We start from the raw sequence: 21,401 nt of genomic DNA, 5'->3' as shown, positions 1-21,401 counted from the left end.
TTCAAAACAGCCCGCAGACACTGAACATAGTATTAGAGGTGGAAGTGGTGGATTTGACATTCAGAGGCAGAATTCTTTCCAATGAGTATCAAAACCTTTTTGTTAATATTTGAAAACGTTCTTTTGAAGGCTGACTGATGGCAGACTTTTACTCTGATTAGTTCATGCAGTTTTTGTTAAACCTTTTACTTGAAAATTTGTGTTTAATAATTGTAAATATATTTTAGCCTGTAAAATATGAGTAATAATGCTCAAAATTGTAAAGTGAGCGTTTAAGTGTAGTGCAAGACTAGCACAGTAATTGTATTACTGCAATTAGATTATAACGTAAGAACCTGCATTTGCATAGTGCAATTCGCAACCACAGAACATCTCAAAATGCTTTGAAGCCAACGCAATGATTTTGAAGTGTAGTTGCTATCATTAACTGTTCATCTTTAAGTCAAACAACTCTATTGCGCATTGCAGGGAACAAAATATAGCTTTGAGATGATTGGTGGTAAGGTCTGCATATGGGAATTTGTTGTTAAATTGCTGAGAGACAAGTTTTATATATATAAAATATTGTAGTAGAAAGCAGTAATGCATCAAATCATGAGTCTGTAAATTCATAATTTGGTGTTTCAACAGTGATATCTCCTTAGTAACTCAATTATTTTGTTAGATTTTTATTCTTGGTTTCTTTCAGCATTGGATGAGCCAGAAACTATGCTTCCATATGTTTTAAACATGTATATATAATGTCCTGTGGCCTCAATAATTGAAGATTTCACTGGATTTTCCTAATTTAAATGATTCCACTGGATTTAATCATAAATAGTGTAACTTAATTTTCACAACAGAGCTGTAGCACATTAGAACACATATGTAGTGTCAGCGAGTTTCGATTTTCCCAAGTCCCATATTTCAGCATTGAAACTAAGAGTGAGTCATCAAATTGTTGGAACCTCTATGTTCTGATTTACAGATTTTAGTCTGGAGAGAAATCACTTCTTTATAACTTAAATAGCTAATCCAATCTCTGATCAAATTAATTTTTTTTAATGAACTTAGTACAGAACTCCACTGTGTGCTTGTGTGTCTATATTTAGCTCCTTTAAGCTTGCACTTAAGCTTTTGGTCATCCGCTTTCAATAAAAGTTGCTTTCTAAAAAATCCAGAACACTAAATGAAAGCAAACTGATTTAATACCACGTGTATGCACTTTTAGCATTTGAGTTAATTCTCTAACCTCATGCATATGAAAGGATTATTGTTCACCCGATGGTGTTCCATTTTGCATTTACTGATTCTACTGAGCATTCTTGAGTGAGATTAGCACCAGATATTATCTGCAATTTTTATCAGTTTGGTTCCTTAGTAGCACTCCTGTCTGAGACAAAGTTTGTAAAATTGAGCTTCACTGTAGGATTTCAGCATCTAATCTAGATTGTCATTTCAATCAAGGGATGAGAAGCTGCTGCATAGTCTCAGTTTAATGTCTCCTTCAAGAAACAATGCAGACCTGTTCCGACCTCTTGGGACTATTCAAAGAAGAGCAGGGAAGTTCTCAGTGTCCTGGACAAAATTTATCCCTCAACCAATACCACCATCAACAGACTAACTGGTCATCATTAATTTATTGTTTTTGGGATCATGCTTTATGCAAATTGGCTGCTGTGTTTGTCTGCAAAATGATGACTGCACAGAAAAAAACTAATTGGTTGTGAAGGATCTTGGAGCATCCCGTAAATGTAAAAGAGTCATGTAAATATAAATTTTCTATTCACCACACCATCTGTTCCTCTAGGTCCTGTGAGTTAGATTGCTCAAATTCATGTCAAATCTGTAGTTTGTTTTTCATACTATCATAGAGCACACAAAGAAGCCATTGAGCCTATTTTGACAATGCAGCCTCTTTGAAAGAGATATCCAATTAGTCTCACTCCCTTGCTCTTTCTCCATTGCCCTGCACCTAACTTTTATGCAAATTTACAAAGCTAACTTCTGGCTTGAAACTGCCCTTGCCCATCTTACTGTAGATTTTTAACAGAACATTTGGGAAGTAGGATCTAAATTCAAACATTCTGAAGATTCAAAATCAGGAGAAAGAGCAATTTTCTAATCCATTGTATCACTCAGGGAGAATTCAAACTGTCAGTCGCTACAGTGCAGCTCTTCCAATATTATTGACTGACTGAATACTAAACTTCATCATCACCAACCCTTATCAAAAGTTAAAAAGCTTTTGAGAATTATGATTAAATTTTCTCTGGAGCTCTAGTAAATGATAGGAGTGTACAGTTAGCAAGAATGATTTAGATTATGAACCTATTCAAACATGGAAGACTTCATTTTCAGTGAAATGCATTGGAGCAGGTTCTATGACATTTCTGTTCAGTATTATCTTTTTCCTTGTGTGTTTTTGCTGTACTTTTGAATACTTTTGCTTAAACAGTGGATTTTCCATGGGATTGTTTAAAGTAAGTCAGAGCATGGGCAAATTTGTCGGTCTTAAATTTCATATTTCAGAGGTAGGGATTGCGGGCAGGCTGGTTTGCAGAAATGACAGCACCTCTTTTTATTTCTCTGCAGTAAAATTAAAGGTTATAAGTGTTTTGTGTGGGTGCAATAGATCACAAATCTCTGAGTGATGTTCTTGCCCGGTTTGGCAGAAATTGTAGATGGATGGTCCATTTCTAGGATGGACGGGGTGATTTTGGCAGTGAAAATTGTGTGTCTCAAGCAGGTGGTGTGGTGTTGGTTAGTGTGCACTTGGCAAAAAATAAAGAGGAACTGCTATACATAATTAACACTATTTAGTAAGAACTGTAGTTCGTGGGTTGGGGATATATCCATTAGACAGTTGATAACGTGTTGAATTTTGTAGGGTGCGAATAAGTACTACATTCATTAGCAGAAGTGATTAGCAAATGAAGAAGTATGAGCTTCAAGAAACAAGTTTGGGTGGAAAGATATATGCCAAAACCAGCTGGAAGATGAATAAGTAAATATGGGGAATTTGCTAATTCTGCAATGAAAGTAGTAAAAGAGCAGAAATTACCCCAGGTAGAAATAAATAAATGTAGTAAAGAAAAACAATGCTGGTGGGCTGACTAAAATCGATATGTATAGCCAAGAGGTGGAAGGAATCAAAAGAAGAGAAAAAAAAAGTGTAGACACAGAAATGGCTTGTGAGTAGGTGGGTAGCGAAGGAGGGCTGATTAATTTTCAAGATACACTTAACAACATTAGGATGAAAAATAGACAGCTTTTCCACCTCAGTTCAAGCAGAAATTCTGTAAATTAGTTCAGGCATAGGTAACCTGGGCCGTGGCATGCCCTGTGGCATACCCTGAGTATATGGTGAAAGAGTGGCATATCTGGGAAAAGGGCACTTGGAGATGGAGCTAGGAGACCTCTGAGATAAAAATGCAAAAGCGCCAAATACCCTGATCAGAAATAAGTAAAATTATTGGGTCTGTTTAATCATAAAGGAGAGAAAGAAATGGTGCATTGTAATAGTGTCTTTCAGGATACCCCAAAATGCTTTACACTTGTGAAGTCCTTTTGAAATGTCGGCACAGTTGTAATGCAATCAGTTTGTGCACAGCAAGTCCCATGAACAACATTGAAAGAAATGACGTGATAAATCTTTCGACAATGTTGGTTCAACAATAAATGTTGAAATCTCCTGCTCTTCGAATAGTGCCCTGCAATCTTTCACCTCCACCTGAAAGAGCATATGGGGCCTTGGATTGATGTCTCACTAGAATGACCACCTTCATGATTGCAGTACTGCCGTCAAGTGAAAGGCTCGAATTTTTTACAAAAATTTCTAGAGCAGCATTTGAATCCAGAACCCATTGACTCAGAGGCGAGAGTGCTACCACTGATCAAAGCTGACATCATCGTGGTAGGAAAGTGTGCCACAGGAAGTGTGTGGGAATGCCTAACCTTTTTGTGTTCGTGGACTACTTAGGTGCACGCCGGTCCAGCAGTCAGTGCTGCATGTGACTTTCATTGCACGCACCTGTGTGTATGATGACTTAGTTGATTAGATGCCAATGCATAGAACGAGGTGTATCCTCGTTCATTAAGATCATGGCTGATCTGACTGTAACCTCAATTCCGCATTCCCACCTACCCCATAACCTTTTACCCTCTTGCTTAACAAGAATCTATCTACCTTTGCCTTAAAAATATTCACAAAGACTCTGTTTCCACCACCTTTTGAGGAAGAGTTCCAAAGACACTCAACTTTCTGAGAGAAAAAAATTCTCCTCATCTCTGTTGCAAATGGGCGACCTGTTTTTTTTAAACAGTGACCCCTAGTTCAAGATTCTCCCACAAGAGGAAACATCCTTTCCACATCCACCCTGTCAAGACCCCTCAGGACCATATATGTTTCAATCAAGTCGTCTTTTACTCTTCTAAACTCCAGTGGATATAAGCCTGGCCTGTCCAACCTTCCTCAAAAAGATTTTCGAAGAGGTGAGCAGGTGTGTAGATGACGCAATGCATTTGACGTAGTCTACTCGGACTTCAGCAAGGCTTTTGATGAGGTCCCGCATGGGAGATTGATAATGAAGGTAAGAGCCCATGGGATCCAAGGCAATTTGGCAAATTAGATCCAGAATTGACTGAGTGGCAGGAAGCGGAGGGTGATGGTCAAGGGATGTTTTTGTGACTGGATGCCTGTGTCCAGTGGGGTTCCACAGGGATCGGTGTTGGGTCCCTTGCTGTTTGTGCTATATATAAACAATTTAGACTTGAATGTAGGAGGGTTGATCAGTATGTTTGCAGATGACACAAAAATTGGTGGGTTGGTAAATAGTGAGGAGGATAGCCTTAGATTACAGGAGGATATAGACGGACTGGTCAGATGGGCTGATCAGTGGCAAATGGAAATTAATCCGGATAAGTGTGAGGTGATGCACTTGGGCAGGACAAACAAGGCACGGGAATACACGATGAATAGTAGGACCCTGGGAAGTACCGAGGATCAAAGGGATCTTGGTGTGCATGTCCACCAGTCTCTTAAGGTTGCAGGACAGGTAGATAAGGTGGGTAAGAAGGCATATGGGATACTTGCCTTTATTAACTGAAGCATAGAATTTAAGAGCAGGGAGGTTATGCTGGAACTGTGTAAAACGCTGATTAGGCCACAGCTAAAGTATTGCGTGCAGTTTTGGCATCCGCATTATAAGAAGGATGTAATTGCACTGGAGAGAGTGCAGAGGAGATTTACCAGGACGTTGCCTGGGCTGGAGAGTTTTACTTATGATCGGATTGTCTGGGGTTATTTTTCCTGGAGCAGAGGAAATTGAAGGGGGACATGATTGAGGTGTATAAAATTATGAGGGGCATGGATAGGATAGACAGGAAGGAACTTTTCCCCTAGGTGGAGGGATCAATAACCAGGGGGCATAGATTTAAGGTAAGGGGTAAGAGGTTTAGAGGGGATGTGAGGAAGAATTTTTTCACCCAGAGGGCGTTGGGAGTCTGGAACTCACTGCCTGAAAGGGTGGTAGAGGCAGAAACCCTCAACATTTAAGAAGTATTTGGATGTGCACTTGCGTTGCCATGGCATACAAGGCTATGGGCCTAGTGCTTGTAAATGTGTTTAGAATAGTTAGGTACTTGTTTGACCAGTGTAGACTAGATGGGCCGAAGGGCCTTTTTCTGTGTTGTATACCTCTATGCCAACCTGCCCATTCCAGGTATTAGCCCAGTAAACGTCCTCTGAACTACTTCCAATGCATTTGCATTCTTCCTTAAATAAGAGACCAATATTGTGCACAGCACTTCAGTTGTGGTTTCGCCAATGCCTTTTGCATAACTGAAGCATAACCTTCCTACTTTTGTATTCCATTCCCCTCTCAATAAACGTTAGCATTCTATTAACTTTCCTAATTACTTGCTGCATATTAATCTTTTGCAATTCATACACTAGGGCACCCAGATCTCTCTGCATCTCAGCTCTGCAAACTCTGACCATTTAGATAATATGTTTTTTTTCATTCTTCCTACCAAATTGGACAAATTCACATTTTCCCACATTATACTGCATTTGCCAGATATTTGCCAACTCACTTAACCTATTTATATCGCTTTGTAGCCTCCTTATGTCCTGTTCACAACTTACTTTCCTACCTATCTTTGTGTTATCAGCAAATTTAGTAGCCATACCTTCATTCCCTTCATCCAAGTCACTTATATAAAATGTAAAATGTTGAGGTGGCAGCACTGATCCCTGCGGCACACCATTCATTACATCTTGTCAACCAGAAAATGACCTATTTATGCCGACTCTGTTTCCTGTTATTTAGCCAGTCTTCTATCCCTGCCAATATTTTACCCCCTATACCATGAGCTTTTATTTTCCGCAGTAACCTTTGCTGTGGTATCTTAGCACACGCCTTCTGGAAATCTAAGGACAGTATATCCACCGGTTCCCCTTTATCCACAGCACATGTTACTTCTTTGAAGAACTCCAATAAATTGGTCAAACATGATTTCTGTCACAAAACTATGTTGACTCTGCCTGATTGCCTTGAACTTTTCTAAGTGCCCTGCTATAATGTCTTTAATAGTAGCTTCTAAACATTTTCTCAGTGACAGATGTTAAGCTAACTGGACTGTAGTTTCCTGCTTTCTGCCTCCCTTTTTGAACAAAGGAGTTACATTTGCTGTTTTCCAATTTAATTGAACCTTTCCCAAATCTAGGGAATTTTGGAAAATTAAAACCAATGCATCAATTATCTCATTAACCACTTCTCTTAAGACCCTAGGGTGAAGTCTGTCAGGACTTGGAAAGCTAGCCCACATCTCCAACAGTTTGGTCGGTACCATTTCCCTGGTGATTGTAATTTTCTCAAGTTCCTCCCTCCCTTCCATTTCCTGATTACAGCTATTTTTGGGAAGTTACTTGTATCCTCCATTTTGAAGACCAATGCAAAATACCTGTTGAGTTCATTTGCCATCCCCTTATTTGGCATTATTTAATTTCCCAGACTCATCTTCTATAGGACCAATGCTCACTTTGTTAAATATTTTCTTTTTTAAATATCAATAGAAACTCTTACTACCTGTCTTTATTTCTAGCTAGCTTTCTCTTGTACTCTAATTTTTGGCCTACACCTGCTCTTAATTCATATGTCCGCATCCAAGATGGCCTGTTGCAATTGGGCAGACGGAAACTATGTTGGTGATTAAGATCTCATGCTCAGCACACATCTTCAGCGAGAGACTATCGCTGTTACAACTGCCAACCCCATTTTTTTTTGATAACCCCTTCCCACACGTAGTGATCTGCACCAACTCTTGAGTGAAAGTCACCAAGAATGATTAGCTTGTCTAACTTTGGCACAGTAGCAAGCAAGGAATGGAGATTATCATAGAATTTATCCTTGACTTCATCAGGGTTGGCCGTGGTGGGGGCATACTGAGAGTTGGTTGCTTGTTGCCATGTAGGGGCCATTTAAGCATCATCAGACGATCATTAACACTCATGGGAAAACAAGTCAACTTGCTGGCAAGACATTACAGCAAAGTCTATGCCTGCTTCATGCCTTTCTGCTTTTCTGCGAAACCTCCTTGAGCTGACCCTCCTCGGGTAGATAGGTCTCGTTGAGGGCGGCACTCTGGGACTTGTACCTAGCCAGCTCTCATCCAGAAATTAAGATAAGGAAGAAAAAGTGTGCACGTGGCAGATGTCAGGTAGAAAATACAATTGAGAATAAGGCTGAATATAGAAGGCTCAATTTAATGGGACAGTTTTATTTGTATTCATTCAGGGGATGTGGGTTTCATTTGCTAGGCCAGCATTTATTGTCGACCTCTGATTGCCCTTGAGAAGGTGGTGGCGGGCTGCCTTCTTGAACCACTGCAGTCCCTATGGTGTAATTACACACACAATGCTGTTAGGAAGGGAGTTCCAGGATTTTGACCCAGTGACAGTGAAGGAATGGCAATACAGTTCCAAGTCAGGATGGTGTGTGGCTAGGAGGGCAACTTGCAGGTGATGGTGTTCCCTTGCATCTGCTGCCCTTGTTCTTCTAGGTGCTGGACGTCGCAGGTTCGGAAGGTGCTGTCGAAGGAGCCTTGATGAGTTCCTGCAGTGCATCTTGTAGATGGTGTACACTGCTACCACTGTGTGTTGGTGATGGATGGCATGCCAATCAAGCATGCTGTTTTGTCCTGGGTCATACCGAGCTTCTTGAGTGTTGTTGGAGCTGCTCTCATCCAGGTCAGTGGAGAGTATTCCATCACACTCCTGATTTGTGCCTTGTAGATGGTGGTCAGGCTTTGGGGAGTCAGGAGGTGAGTTATTCTGCCTAGAATTCCCAGCCTCTGACCTGTTGTTGCAGCCACAGTATTTATATGGCTAGTCCAGTTCAGTTTCTGATCAATGGTAATCCCTCAGGATGTTGATAGTGGGACATTTGGTGATCGTAGTGCCATTGAATGTCAAGCGAAGAAGGTGTTATTGGAGACCCATCTCTTGTTGGAGATGGTCATTGCCTGGCACTTGTGTGGCACAAACGTTACTTGCCACTTGTCAGCTAAAGCCTGAATGTGTCTGGCTCTTGCTGCATGGTGAAAAGGAAAATAAGTGAAGCAGAGAAAGTATGGAAAGAAAGTGGCAGCCAACATAAAAGAGAATCCCAAAGTCTTCTACAGGCATATAAATAATAAAAGGGTAGTAAAAGGAGGAGTAAGGCTGATTAGGGACCAAAAAGGGAATGAAGGCAGAGGGCATATATGAGGTATTAAGTGAATACTTTGCTTCTGTCTTTACCAAGGAAAAAGATGCTACCCAATCCATGGTGAAAGGGAAGGCAATTCAGCCTTTCAAAGGTTTTAAAATTATTAAGGAGAAGGTATTGGATAGGCAGGCTGTCTTTGCTTAAAGTTGACAAGGACCAGGACCGTTTGAGATACATCCAAGGATAATGAGGGAACACAAGAAATAGCAGGAGTAGACCCTATGGCCTGTTGAGCCTGCTCCAACATTCAACATGATCATAGCTGATCTTGGGCTTCAACTCCTCTTGCCTGCCCATTCCCCATATCCCTTGATTGCCTCAGAGACCAGAAATCTGCCTGTCCCAGCCTTAAATGTACTAAATGATGGAGCATCCACAACCCTCTGGAGCAGAGAATTCCGCAGAGTCACAACCCTTTGAGTGAAGTAATTTCTCCTCATTTCAGTCCTAAATGATCGGCTCCTTATTCTAAAACTTTGTCCCCATGTTTTAGATTCCCTAATCAGCGGAAATAACCTCTGTGTCCACCCTATCAAGCTCCTTCAGAACCTTGTATGTTTCAGTCAGATCGCTCCTCAGTTAATCTAAACTCCAGAAAGATCTGCTCAGCCTCTCATCATAGAACAGCCCCCTCATCCCAGGGACCAAATTAGTGAACCTTGGTTGTACAGCCTCTGATGCAAGTATAATCTTAAATGTGGAGACCAAAACTGCACACTGTACTGCAGATGTGGTCTTGCCAAAACTCTATTCAACTCTAGGAAGACTTATTTATTTCTGTACTCCAGTCCGCTTGCAATAAAAGCCAACATGTCACTTGCCTTCCTAATTGCTGCACCTGCATGCTAATTTTTTGCATTCTTAGGGAAACGCAATTTTCATGCCTGCGGGAAGGGAGTGTGGAAATTGCGGAGATACTGGCCACAACTTTCCAGTCTTCCTCAGGCTTGAAGTGGTGCCAGAGGACTGAAGAATTGCAAACGTTACACTCTTGTTCAAAAAGGGTGTAAAGATAAATCCAGCTACTACAGGCCAGTCAGTTTAACTTTGGTGGTGGGGAAGCTTCTCGAAACAATAATCTGGGACAGAATTAATAGTCACATGGACATGTTACTTAATGAAAGCTCACGTGGATTTCTTAAACGAAAATTGTGTTTACCTAATTTGCTGGAGTTTTTTTAAGAGGTAACGGAGAGGGTTGGTGAGGGTAATGGAGTAGAAATATTGAAAAATAGAAACAGACGTAGGTCATTCAGCCCTTTGAGCCTGCTCTGCTTCAATATGGTCATGGCTGATCCTCTATCTCAACGTCATACTCCTGCGCTCTCCCCATACCCCTTGATGTCTTTAGAATCTAGAAACCTATTTCTTTCTTAAATATATTCAATGACTTGGCTTCCAAAGCCCCCTGTGGTAGAGAATTCCACAGGTTCACCAGCATTTGTGTGAAGAAGTTTCTCCTCATCTCAGTCCTAAATTCCCTACACCATATCCTGAGATTGTGACCCCTTCTTCTAGACCCCCAGCCAGAGGAAACATCATCCCTGCATCCATTCTGTCCAGCCCTGTCAGAATATTATACATTTCAATGAGATTCCCTCTCATTCTTCCAAACTCCAGTGAATACAGGCCTGGTCGGCCCAATCTCTCCTCATACGACAATCCTGCCATCCCAGGAATCAGTCTGGTGAACCTTCGTTGCACTCCCTTTATGGCAAGTATATCCTTTCTTAGGTAAGCAGACTAAAACTGCACACATTACTCCAGGTGTGGTCTCACCAAGGTCCTGTACAGCTGCATCCTTGACATCCTTGCTGCTGTACTCAAGTCCTCTCGCAATGAAGGCCAACCTACCCTTTGCCTTCTTAACTGCTTGCTGCACCTGCATGCTTGCTTTCAGTGATTGGTCCCTTTGTATATTACCATTTCCCAATCTGTCACTATTTAAATAATACACTGCCATTCTGTTTTTCCTACCAAAGTGGATAACTTCACGCTTATCCACATTACACTGCATCTGCCATGCATTTGCCGACATGCTCAACTTGTCTAAATCGCTTTGAAGCCTCTTAACATCCTCCTCACCACTCAGATTCCCATCTAGTTTTGTGTCATCAGCAAACAGAAATATTACATTTGGTTCTCTCATCCAAATCATTGATATATATTGTGAATAGCTGGGGCCCAAGCACTGTTCCCTGCCGGTATCCCATTAGTCACCGCCTGCCATTTTGTAAAAGACCCATTCGTTCCTACTCTGTTTCCTGTCTGCTAACCAATTCTCAATCCGAGCCAATATATTACCCCCAAAATTTTGTAGACTAACTTCTTGCATGGGCCTTTATCAAAAGTTTCCTGAAAATCCAAATACACCACATCCACAGGTTCTCCCGTACCTATTCTGCCAGCTACGCCCTCAAAAAAACTCCATTAGGTTTGTCAAATATTATTTCCCTTTCACAAATCCATGTTGACTTTGTCTAATCCTGTTGATATTTTCTAAGTGTCCTGTTACCATATCCTTTATAATGGACTCTAGCGTTTTCCCTACCACTGATGTTAGGCTAACCAGCCTATAATTCCCTGCTTTTTTTTCCCTCCCCCCTTTTTTAAATAGTGGGGTTACATTTGTCACCCTCCAATTGGCCGAGACTTCCAGAATCTAGGGAATTTTGCAAGATGACAACCAACGCATCCACTATTTCCATGTCCACCTCCTTTAATAGCCTGGGATGTAGATTATTAGGCCCTGGGGATTTATCGATTGATTGATCTATCAGTCCCATTAATTTCTCCAGCACTGTTTTTTTAGTAATACTAATTTCCTTCAGTTCCTCCTTCTCACCAGACCTTTGGTTCCCTAGTAGTTCTGGGTAGTTATTTGTGTCTTCCTCCGTAAAGACAGAACTAAAGCAGTTGTTTAATTGCTTTGCCATATCCTTACTCTCTATTGTAAATTCTCCTGTTTAGGACTGTAAGGAACCCACATTTGTCTTCACTAACCTTTTTCTTCTGCATACTTATAGAAGCTTTTACAGTCCTCTTTTATTTTCCTTGCAAGTTTACTTTCACCCTATTTTTCCCCTCTTAATCTCTTGGTCCTCCTTTGCTGAATTCTAAATTGCTCCCAATCCTCAGGCTTGCTACTTTTCTAGCAACTTTATATGACACCTCTTTGGATCTAATATCATCCTTAATTTCTTTTGTTAGCCATGGTTGGGGCAATTTTCCTGTTGTGTTTTTGTGCCAGAAACAAATATATAACTTTTGCAATGCATACGTTTGTTCCTTAAATATTAGCCATTGCCTATCTACCATTGTGCCTTTAAATGAAGTTTCCCAATCTATTTTCGTCAACTCACGCCTCATTCCTTTATAGCTTCCTTTGTTTAGGTTTAGGACCCTAGCTTGGGAATGGACTACTTCACTTTCCAACCGAAGGAAGAATTCTATCATATTATGGTCACTATTCCCTAAAGAACACCGCACAACAATTTTTTTAAATTCATTTATGGGATATGGACATCACTGGCGAAGCCAGCATTTATTGCCCATCCCTAATCTCCCTTGTTCAGAGGGCATTAAGAGTCAGCCACATTGCTGTGGATCTGAAGTCACATGCCTAAAGGGTATTAATCAACCAGATGGGTTTTTACAACAATTGACAATGGTTTCATGGTTATCATTAGACTTTTAATTCCAGATTTTTTTTTGAATTGAGATTCCACCATCAGCAGTGGCTGGATTCGAACACGGGTCCCCAGAGCATTACCCTGGATTACTAGTCAAGCAATGATACCACTATGCCATCACCTCCCCAAATTATTAATTAACCCTTTCTCATTGCAAAAAACCAAATCCGGAATAGCCTGTTTCCTAGTCGGTTCCTCGATGTATTGATCTAAAAAAAACACCTCGTACATGCTCCAGGAACTCATCCGCCACGTATTATTGCTAATTTGGTTTGCCCGGTCTATATGTAGATTAAAGTCACCCATGTTTACTGTAGCATCCTTGTTACAGGTGAGGTGAGAGTGACTGCCCTTGACATGAACAGAGTGTGACATCAAGGAGCCCTAGCAAAACTGGAGTCAAAGGGAATCAGGAGGAAAACTTTCTGCTGGTTGGAGTCATACCTAGCACAAAGGAAGATGGTTGTAGTTGTTGGAGGTCAGTCATCTCAGCTCCAGGGCACCACTGCAGGAGTTCCTCAGGGTAGTGTCCTTGGCCCAACCATCTTCAGTTGCTTCATCGGTGACCTTCCTTCCATCATAAGGTCAGAAGTGGGGCTGTTTGCTGATGATTGCACAATGTTCAGCACTACTCCTGACTCCTCAGATACTGAAGCAGTATATGTCCAAATGCAACAAGACCTGGCTTGGTCTGACAAGTGGCACGTAACATTCGTGCCACACAAGTGTGAGGCAATGACATCTCCAACGAGATAATCCAACCATGGCCCCTTGATGTCCAATAGCATTGCCATCATTGAATCCCCCACTGTCAATGTCCTGATGGTTACCATTGACCAGAAACTGAACTAGATTAGTCATATAAATACTGTGGCTACAAGAGCAGATCAGAGGCTCGGAATCGTGTGATGAGTAACTCACCTCCTGACTCCCCAAAGTCTGTCCACCTTCTACAAGGCACAAGTCAGGAGTGTGATGGAATACTCCCCACTTGCCTGGATGAGTGCATCTCCCACAACACTCAAGAAGCTTGACACCATCCAGGATAAAGCAGCCTACTTGATTGGCGCCACATTCACAAACATTCACTTACTCCACCACCAACGCACAGTAGCAGTGTGCACCATCTATAAGATGCACTTCAGGAATTCACCAAGGCTCATTCGACAGTACCTTCCAAACCCACGGCCACTACCATCTAGAAGGACAAGAGGAGCAGATAGATGGGAACACTGCCACCTGGAAGTTCCCCTCCAAGTCACTCACCATCCTGACTTGGAAATATATCGCTGTCCCTTCAATGTCGCTGTGTCAAAATCCTGGAACTTCCTTCCAACAGCTCTGTGGGTGTACTCTCATGATATAGATTGCTGCAGTTCAAGAAGGGAGCTTACCACCACCTTCTCAAGAGCAACTAGAGATGGGCAATAAATACTGGCTCAGCCAGTGAAGCCCACGTCCCGTGAACGAATAAAAAAAATGCATCTCTAATTTCCTGTTTAATACTATCCCCTACCTTACTACTACTGTTTGGAGGTATATATATTAACTCCCACTAATGTTTTCTACCCCTTGTTGCTTCTTAGCTCCACCCAGACTGATTCTGCATCTAGATTTTCTGAACCAATATCCTGTCTCACCATTGCACTGATATCATCCTTACCTAACAATGCCACGCTACCTCCTTTCCCTTTTGCCTCCCCTTCCTAAATATTGAATACCCTTGGCTACTCAGTTCCCAGCCTTGGTTACACTGCAGCCATTTCTCTGTTTTCATAATCATATCGTACCCGTTTACATCTATTTGCACTGTTAATTCACCTACCTTATTGCGAATGTTCCGTGCATTCAGATAGTGCCTTTAGACTTGTGTTTTTTAATCATCCTTTTTTGTACTATGATCCTGTTTGCTGCTAGCCCCCATTTCCTTTGTCTTCCACTTTTACTTTTTACTTTCCTATCTTTCTTTCTTTGTTTCCCTCTCTTGAGTCTCTCCACTCTGGCTCCCATCCCCCTGCCCCTCTAGTTTAAACCTTCCCCCCACGGTATTGGTCCCGGTCCCCCTGGGGTGCAAGCTGTCTAGCTTGTACAGGTCCTATCTTTCCCTGAATCTGTCCCAATGCCTCAGGAATCTAAATCCCTCCCTCCTACACCATCTCTCCAGCCACACATTCATCTGGTCTTTTCTCCTAATCCTGCTGTCATAGCACGTGCACTGGGAGTAATCCTGAGATTAATATCTTTGAGGTCCTGCTTTTTAATTTATTTCCTAATTCCCTATATTCTGCTTGCAGGACCTCATCCCTCTTTTTACCTATGTCATTGGTACCAATATTGACCACAACCTCTGGCTATTCACCCTCCCCCTTCAGAATGTCCTGCAGCTGCTCAGTGACATCCTTGACCCTGGCACTAGGGAGGCAATACACCAGCCTGGTGTCACATCTGCGGCCGTAGAAATGTCTATCTGTTCCCCTTACGATAGAATCCCCTATCACTATTGCTCTCCCACTCGTCCCCCATCCCCGCACCGTGCAGCTGAGCAACTCATGGTGCCACGGACATGTCTTTTGTTGCGTTCCCCTGAAAAGCTGTCTCCCCTAGCACAATCCAAAACTGTTAGATGAGGGAGGGGACTTTTGCACTACCTGCCTAGTACCTTTACACTCTCTGGCGGTCACCCTTTCCCTTTCTGCCTGTGCACTCTTTACAGGTGTGACCACCTCACTATGTGTGCTATTCACAAAGGTCTCAGCCCTGTGATGCTCCACAGTGACTCCAGCCACTGCTCCAGATCCGAAATGAGGATTTCAAGTAGCTGCAGCTAGAGACACTTGCTGCACACGTGGTCACCATGGCAACTGGAAGTGTCCGACTTCCCACATCGCACAGGAGGAGCATTCCACATGACTGAGTTGCCCTATCATGACTTACCGTTAAATTACTCCATTTACTTTTACTTCCTCTGGTTGAGAGAATAGTAAGGACAGAAGAAATACTCACCAAGTCCTGCTTACCAAGGCCGCTGTCCTTCTTTCTGAGGAAAAGTAAAAAAGATCACCTCCTTCCCTCTACAGTGAACTCCCTCACTCACCAAGCTTCAACTGAAGCACTCAAATGTAGCCCAGAGCAGCACTCCAGTGCAGACTAAAACAACAGTGATGTAGTGTACATCGACTTCCAAAAGGTGTCTGATACAGTGCCACACAACAGACTTGTGAATAAAGTTATAGTTCAAGAAATGAAAGGAACAGTAGCACCATGGATATGGATTTACCTGAGTCATAGGAAATAGTATTTCATGCATGTTTTCCAGGCTGGAGAAAGGTTTGTAGTGTAGTTCCCCATGGACCAGTGTTGAGATGCTTGGTGTACAGGGCACAATTTCAAAGTTTCTGCATGATATGAAACTTGGAAGCATTGTGAACTCTGATGTGGATAGTGTAGTACTTCAAAAAGACATAGGACAAGGATGGAATGAGTGGACAGGTGGCAGATGAGGTTCAAAACAGAGAAATATGAAGTGATTCATTTGGTAAGAAGAACATGGAAAGATAATATAAAATTGGGGCACAATTCTAAAGGAGGTACAGGAGCAGAGGGACCTGGGTGTATTTCTGCATAAGTCATTGAAGGTGACAGGACAGGTTGAGAGAGCAGTTAATAAAGCATACAGTATCCTGGGCTTTATCAATAGGTGCATAGAGTACAAGAGCAGGAGGTGGCACTTTTATAAGACACTAGTCCGGCCTCGGCTGCACTATTGTTTGCAGTTCTGGGTACTGCACTTTAGGAAAGATGTGAAGGCATTGGACAAAGTACAGAAAAGATTCACAACAATGGTTCCAGGGATGGGAAACTTCAATTATTAAGATCGATTGGAGAAGTTAGGACTGTTTTCCTTGGAGAAAAGAAAGCTGAGAGGAGATTTGTTAGGGCAACCAAAATCATGAGGGGATCCAGACAGAATAGATAGGGAGAAACTGTTCCCACTAATGAAAAGATTGAGAATGATATGACACAGATTGAAAGTAAAAGAAGCAAAAATTAAATTCTTTCTCACACAGCAAGCACTTAAGGTCTGGAAAGCACTGCCTGAGAGTGTGGTGGAGGCAGGTTCAGTTTAAGCATTCAAAAGGAAATTAGTCAGTTACCTAAAAAGGAAGAATTGTGCAGGTTACGGGGGGAAGGTGGGAGAATGGCACTCAGTGAATTGCTCATTTGGAAAGCCAGTCCAAACATGATGGGCTGAATGGCCTCCTTCTGCACTGTAACAGTTCTGTGTTCAGTTTGGTCCTGAAAAGTGCTGCTCATTCGCTCAGGGGACTGTTGCATTATGATTCTTGTTTCCTTCCAGTGAAAAACGACCCTATGACCTGCATTGCGTATGTACAGCAAAATGGACACTCACTACATTGAGTATGATTAGCCAACCTTCATCGGTATAGTGTACTCCACTGCTCTAAAGGCCCTTGGCCCCTACATCTCAAAGTATCAAGATTTGTTTGATGAAAACGATGAGGTAACCCAGAAACTACTAGAGGAGAAACATTGCCTCAATAAGGTTTACCTCAATGACAAATCATTGCTATCCAAGCACAGTGCCAAGAACAGAGTATGGACTTCCACACCATGTTTGTTAACCTGACACAGGCATGAAGCCTTTGACGCAGTCAGCCATGAGGAACTTTGGAGGTCATGAAGAAATTTGGCTACCCTGAGAAATTCATCACAATGTTGCGACAGTTCCATGGTGACATGCTTGTGTTTTCCTGGATGATGGTGAGATTTCTAACCCATTCCCAGTCACTAATGGAGTTAAACAGGGTTGCATGCTAGTGCTGTCCCTCTTCAGCATGTTTTTGTTCTTAATGCTCTCCTGTGCCATCCATGATGATGATCCTAGCATCGATATCAGATATCGTATGGACGGGAAGCTCCAGACAAAGACCACGGTCTCCAAAGACATACATTGTGATTTCCTGATTAAAGATGACTGTGTGCTAGCTGCCAGCTCGGAGTTGGAAGTGCAGTCTAGCATGTCTTGTTTTCCAGTGCATGTGACAATTTCGGCCTTATGATCAGCAATGAAGTAAATTGGAGTAGTGCACCAACCTGCTCCAGGAAAACCCTATTTTGAGCCCAGGATTTCAGTCCACGACCAGAACCTATCAGCATTGGATAAGTTCACTTACCTTGATAGCACAGCCTCTCAAGCTGACAACAATGACAAGACACATGCAAGAAGTGTTAAAGCAAGTGACACCCAGTAAGTGTAGCCTTTGGCAGACTTCAAGCATCAGTCTGGGAATGAAGAGGACTAAGTCTGCCAACCAAACTAAAAGTCTCTCGAGCAATCGTCCTACCCACTTTGCTCCACGCATGCGTACCAGTGTCCTGCCAAGAAGCTCAATCACTTTCACTTGAGCTACCGTCAGATGCTTCTGAAGATCAAAAGGCAGGAAAAATATCAGACACTGAGGTGCTCACCTGAGCTGGCATACCAAACATCCACACCATATTGAGACGGTCATAATTGAGTTGGGGCTGGTCACATAGCCAGAATGCCTGATACCCATTTATCAAAGTGAATCTTCTGTGCAGAGCTTGAGTCTGGGGTGCACTCACATGGCAGTCAAAGAAAACGTTACAAGGGCACTCTGAAGGCTTCATTCAGTTGGGAGTTTTTAAATCGATTTTGATGCTGAGAGAAGCTTTGCAGCTGGCACAACCAAATAAAAAAATGGTATGGCCTCCTTCAAAAGCAAGTGCATATCAGAGGCAGAGAGAAAATGCAAGGAGAGGAAATCCCAATACAAAACTCCTCTGCGGTATCCTGTCCTATTTGCAGCAGAACCCTCCAGCTGCAAATTGGCCTTAATTAACAGTCCCCTACATACCCACCGAAACTCTACCAAACACCTCAAATGTTGAACATGGTCATGTTCACCTCAAAGGATGAACCAAAAAGGTGCACATCATAGAGTCTTAGGAGACCACATATAAAGTTTCTGTTATTTTGATGTATCTCATGCTGCATATTTTTAAAGGATGTTCTGGCTTAGGATTTAACCATCAGTGAGGCAACAGCCCTTCTAGCCTACAAAATCTGAAACACAATATGAAATGAAATGTCAAATAAAATTTAATCACCTGGGAGTTATGGACCACATTGCCAGAGTTTGAGTTCTGACATTGCTAGCAGGCCATAGTTTCAACATCCCGAGATTTTACAGACAGATAGTTAGCAATCACAGGAGTGATGATCACTGGGGCCTATCACTGACTATTTTTAAAATAAACAATGACATATATACAGTTGAAATCATAGCATTCTGGATTAATGATTATTCAAATTGTTAATCTGCTTCTTTCAACTATTGGACTCAGTCATTCCTCCAATTCAATTTCTGCGATGAAATCATTAGCAATAGTTGTTTAGACAATTATTAAGAAGGCTGTGACATAGTGGTATTGTCACTAGACTGGTAATCCAGAGACCCAGGATAATGCTCTGAGCACCTGAGTTCAAATCCGGACACAACAGACGGTAGAATTTAAACTCAGTGAAAAAAATCTGGAATTAAAAACCTAATGATGACCACAAAACCAATGTCGATTATTGTAAAAACCCATCTCATTCACTAATGTCCTGTAGGGAAGGAAATCTGCCACACTTACTTGGACACGTGACTCCAGACCCACAGCAATGTGGTTGACTCTTAATTTTTTCCTCTGAACAAGGGCATTTAGGGATGGGCAATAAATGCTGGCACGAATGAATAAGAAAAAATACACCAATTTTCTTATATGTCATGCAGTAGTTCACAATTTTGATTTTGAAGAGATATACTGATCAGAGTAATGCATGAATTAGTGTTCCAATATGTGGCGCCACAGCGTTGATTGGATGTGAATATGTGGCACTAGGTGACTACACAGTGACTTCTCTAATTTCAGGTAGGCCATCAGATGTGCTGAGTAAAGATTATGTACTTCTCCAATATAGTGAAGTGATGAAAATCAAGTTACTCAGCCATTTATCTAATTTATTTTCAAAGGGATAACATTTATAACATTTTACAAAAGACCTTTTCAATGTATGGGGGGAAATTTATTTGCAATACCTATCGTATTGTAATTTACAATGCTAATTCCTTAAATGGTATAGATATTGGAAAATGGCATTGTGTTAGAAGATCAGCATGATCTAGTTGAATGTCAGAGCGGGTTCAAGGGCCGAATAGCCTACTCCTGCTCCTATTTCCTATATTCTTAAGTACGTATTTTATATTGTGATGTCTGTATCAATCATACCTAGTTGCAATGTGATTGGATATTTGCACAAAAATAGACCTATTCTGTTTCGTATATTAAATATCCTGTGTTTATCTAGGAAATGGAATAGAAAAAATATTTGCCTTCACTGATGATGTGAGAACTTTATTAATGACCTAAATAAAAACAAAAATACCTGGAAAAACTCAGCAGGTCTGGCAGCATCTGCGGAGAGGAACACAGTTAACATTTCAAGTCGGAATGACCATTCTGAGACCTGCTGAGTTTTTCCAGGTATTTTTGTTTGTGTTTTGGATTTCCAGCATCTGCAGTTTTTTGCTTTTGTTTTTATTAATAACCTGTTCCTTGTAATAATTTTCTTGTTTCTCATTTGTGTTTGCATTTTAGGTGAACAAAGAACTAAGAATGTATGATAACAAGATCATTGAATGCAAGTTTGAGAACAACAGCTGGGTTATTATGCGTGAAAGAGTAGACAAGAGCTTCCCAAATTCCTATGACACAGCTATGGGTAAGCAGTTCTGAAAAATTCCAAGTGGGTTAATCATCTAAAGAGTGTGCTGTAAAACAATTTATACCACATGTAAAATAATCATCATCAAATTATATCACATTATGGTCTAATTAATGAAGCTATTTCCCTTTCAAAATATCATGAATTTTTTAAGCCCAAAAAAGCCATGGTGAGACCTGGAATGTGCCCTTACAACCAACCTAGTGTGCTGATGAAGGATGTGGGGGGAAGCTATTGAAACAAACAATTGACAATAATGGGCAATGCAATTTGAGATGACTAGCTCAAATTGTATGCCAGGCATACTATACCTCTTAGAGCATCTACAGAGACCAGCACCTTGCTACATGTTCTGGATACATGTACGCACTTTATCATATTAAGGCCTTGTCTGGGCCAGCAACCTGTGACTGTACCTCTCAACCCCTCAGGACCAACTGCAAGTCTACTTAGCTTCCCACCTGGCCACAAAGAGAGATGCCAGTAACACAGAAACTGGCGTAATTTGCAATATTTATTCCTTAAATGGTACATGTGTCACCCACCCCACTACCGCCACCACAAGGTTTGAACGAATAATGCATAAACTATGCCTGAAGCTGGCTATCTCTGCCTCTTCCAACTGGTTTAATATCTAAGCCAATCATGGATGCGATTGGTCAACCTGAGGTAGGAGACACATTGCATTAAATCCCAGAAGTGCTTCCAAAAGCTGTAATCTCAATCTAATATACCACTGCACTGTAATAAAACGCTACTCATCTCTTCCCACAACCTCCACTGTCATTGACAGCCTTCATTGGCACCCAATGCCTAATGTATCCTTTCCCAAATCCTTATCCTCATTTACAAGTCTCTCCATGGCCTTTCCTCTCCCTTTCTGTGCAACTTCCAACAACCTTGTGTTCCTGGCTCTACACTCCTGTCTCTTGTTTCTCTCCACTGCCACCTTCAGCAGTAAAGTCTTCAACCATCTTTGCTTCCATGTTCCGCAAATCTCTCTCTTATCTCATCTGCCTTGCTACCTATTTCCTACAATTCAAAAGACTCCTCAAAACCATTGATTACACCTTCAGTCATACCTGATCTTCCATTCACCACTGCCTATTGCTTTATTATTTGTTCCTCAGTTGAAACACTTTAGGT

General features: G+C 41.7%; 1 protein-coding gene across 8 annotated transcripts in view; it reads left to right on the top strand.

Moving 5' to 3' along the window:
* The window catches only part of rngtt (RNA guanylyltransferase and 5'-phosphatase), a 399,787-nt gene that overhangs the window by 363,130 nt on the left and 15,256 nt on the right, over window positions 1-21,401 (top strand). For 6 of the 8 annotated variants that reach the window (XM_041187200.1, XM_041187205.1, XM_041187202.1 and 3 more), the window contains one exon: window positions 20,129-20,252. In XM_041187200.1, coding sequence (XP_041043134.1) covers window positions 20,129-20,252 — 124 coding nt within the window. Of the gene's footprint in view, window positions 1-19,838; window positions 19,917-20,128; window positions 20,253-21,401 lie in introns of those variants that run through there. The other 2 variants (XR_005942954.1, XM_041187206.1) reach the window with 2 other exon arrangements.

Source organism: Carcharodon carcharias, chromosome 5 (genome assembly GCF_017639515.1).
Source record: "Carcharodon carcharias isolate sCarCar2 chromosome 5, sCarCar2.pri, whole genome shotgun sequence".
Lineage (NCBI taxonomy): Eukaryota > Metazoa > Chordata > Chondrichthyes > Lamniformes > Lamnidae > Carcharodon > Carcharodon carcharias.
This window is presented reverse-complemented; position numbering and strand designations above follow the sequence as displayed.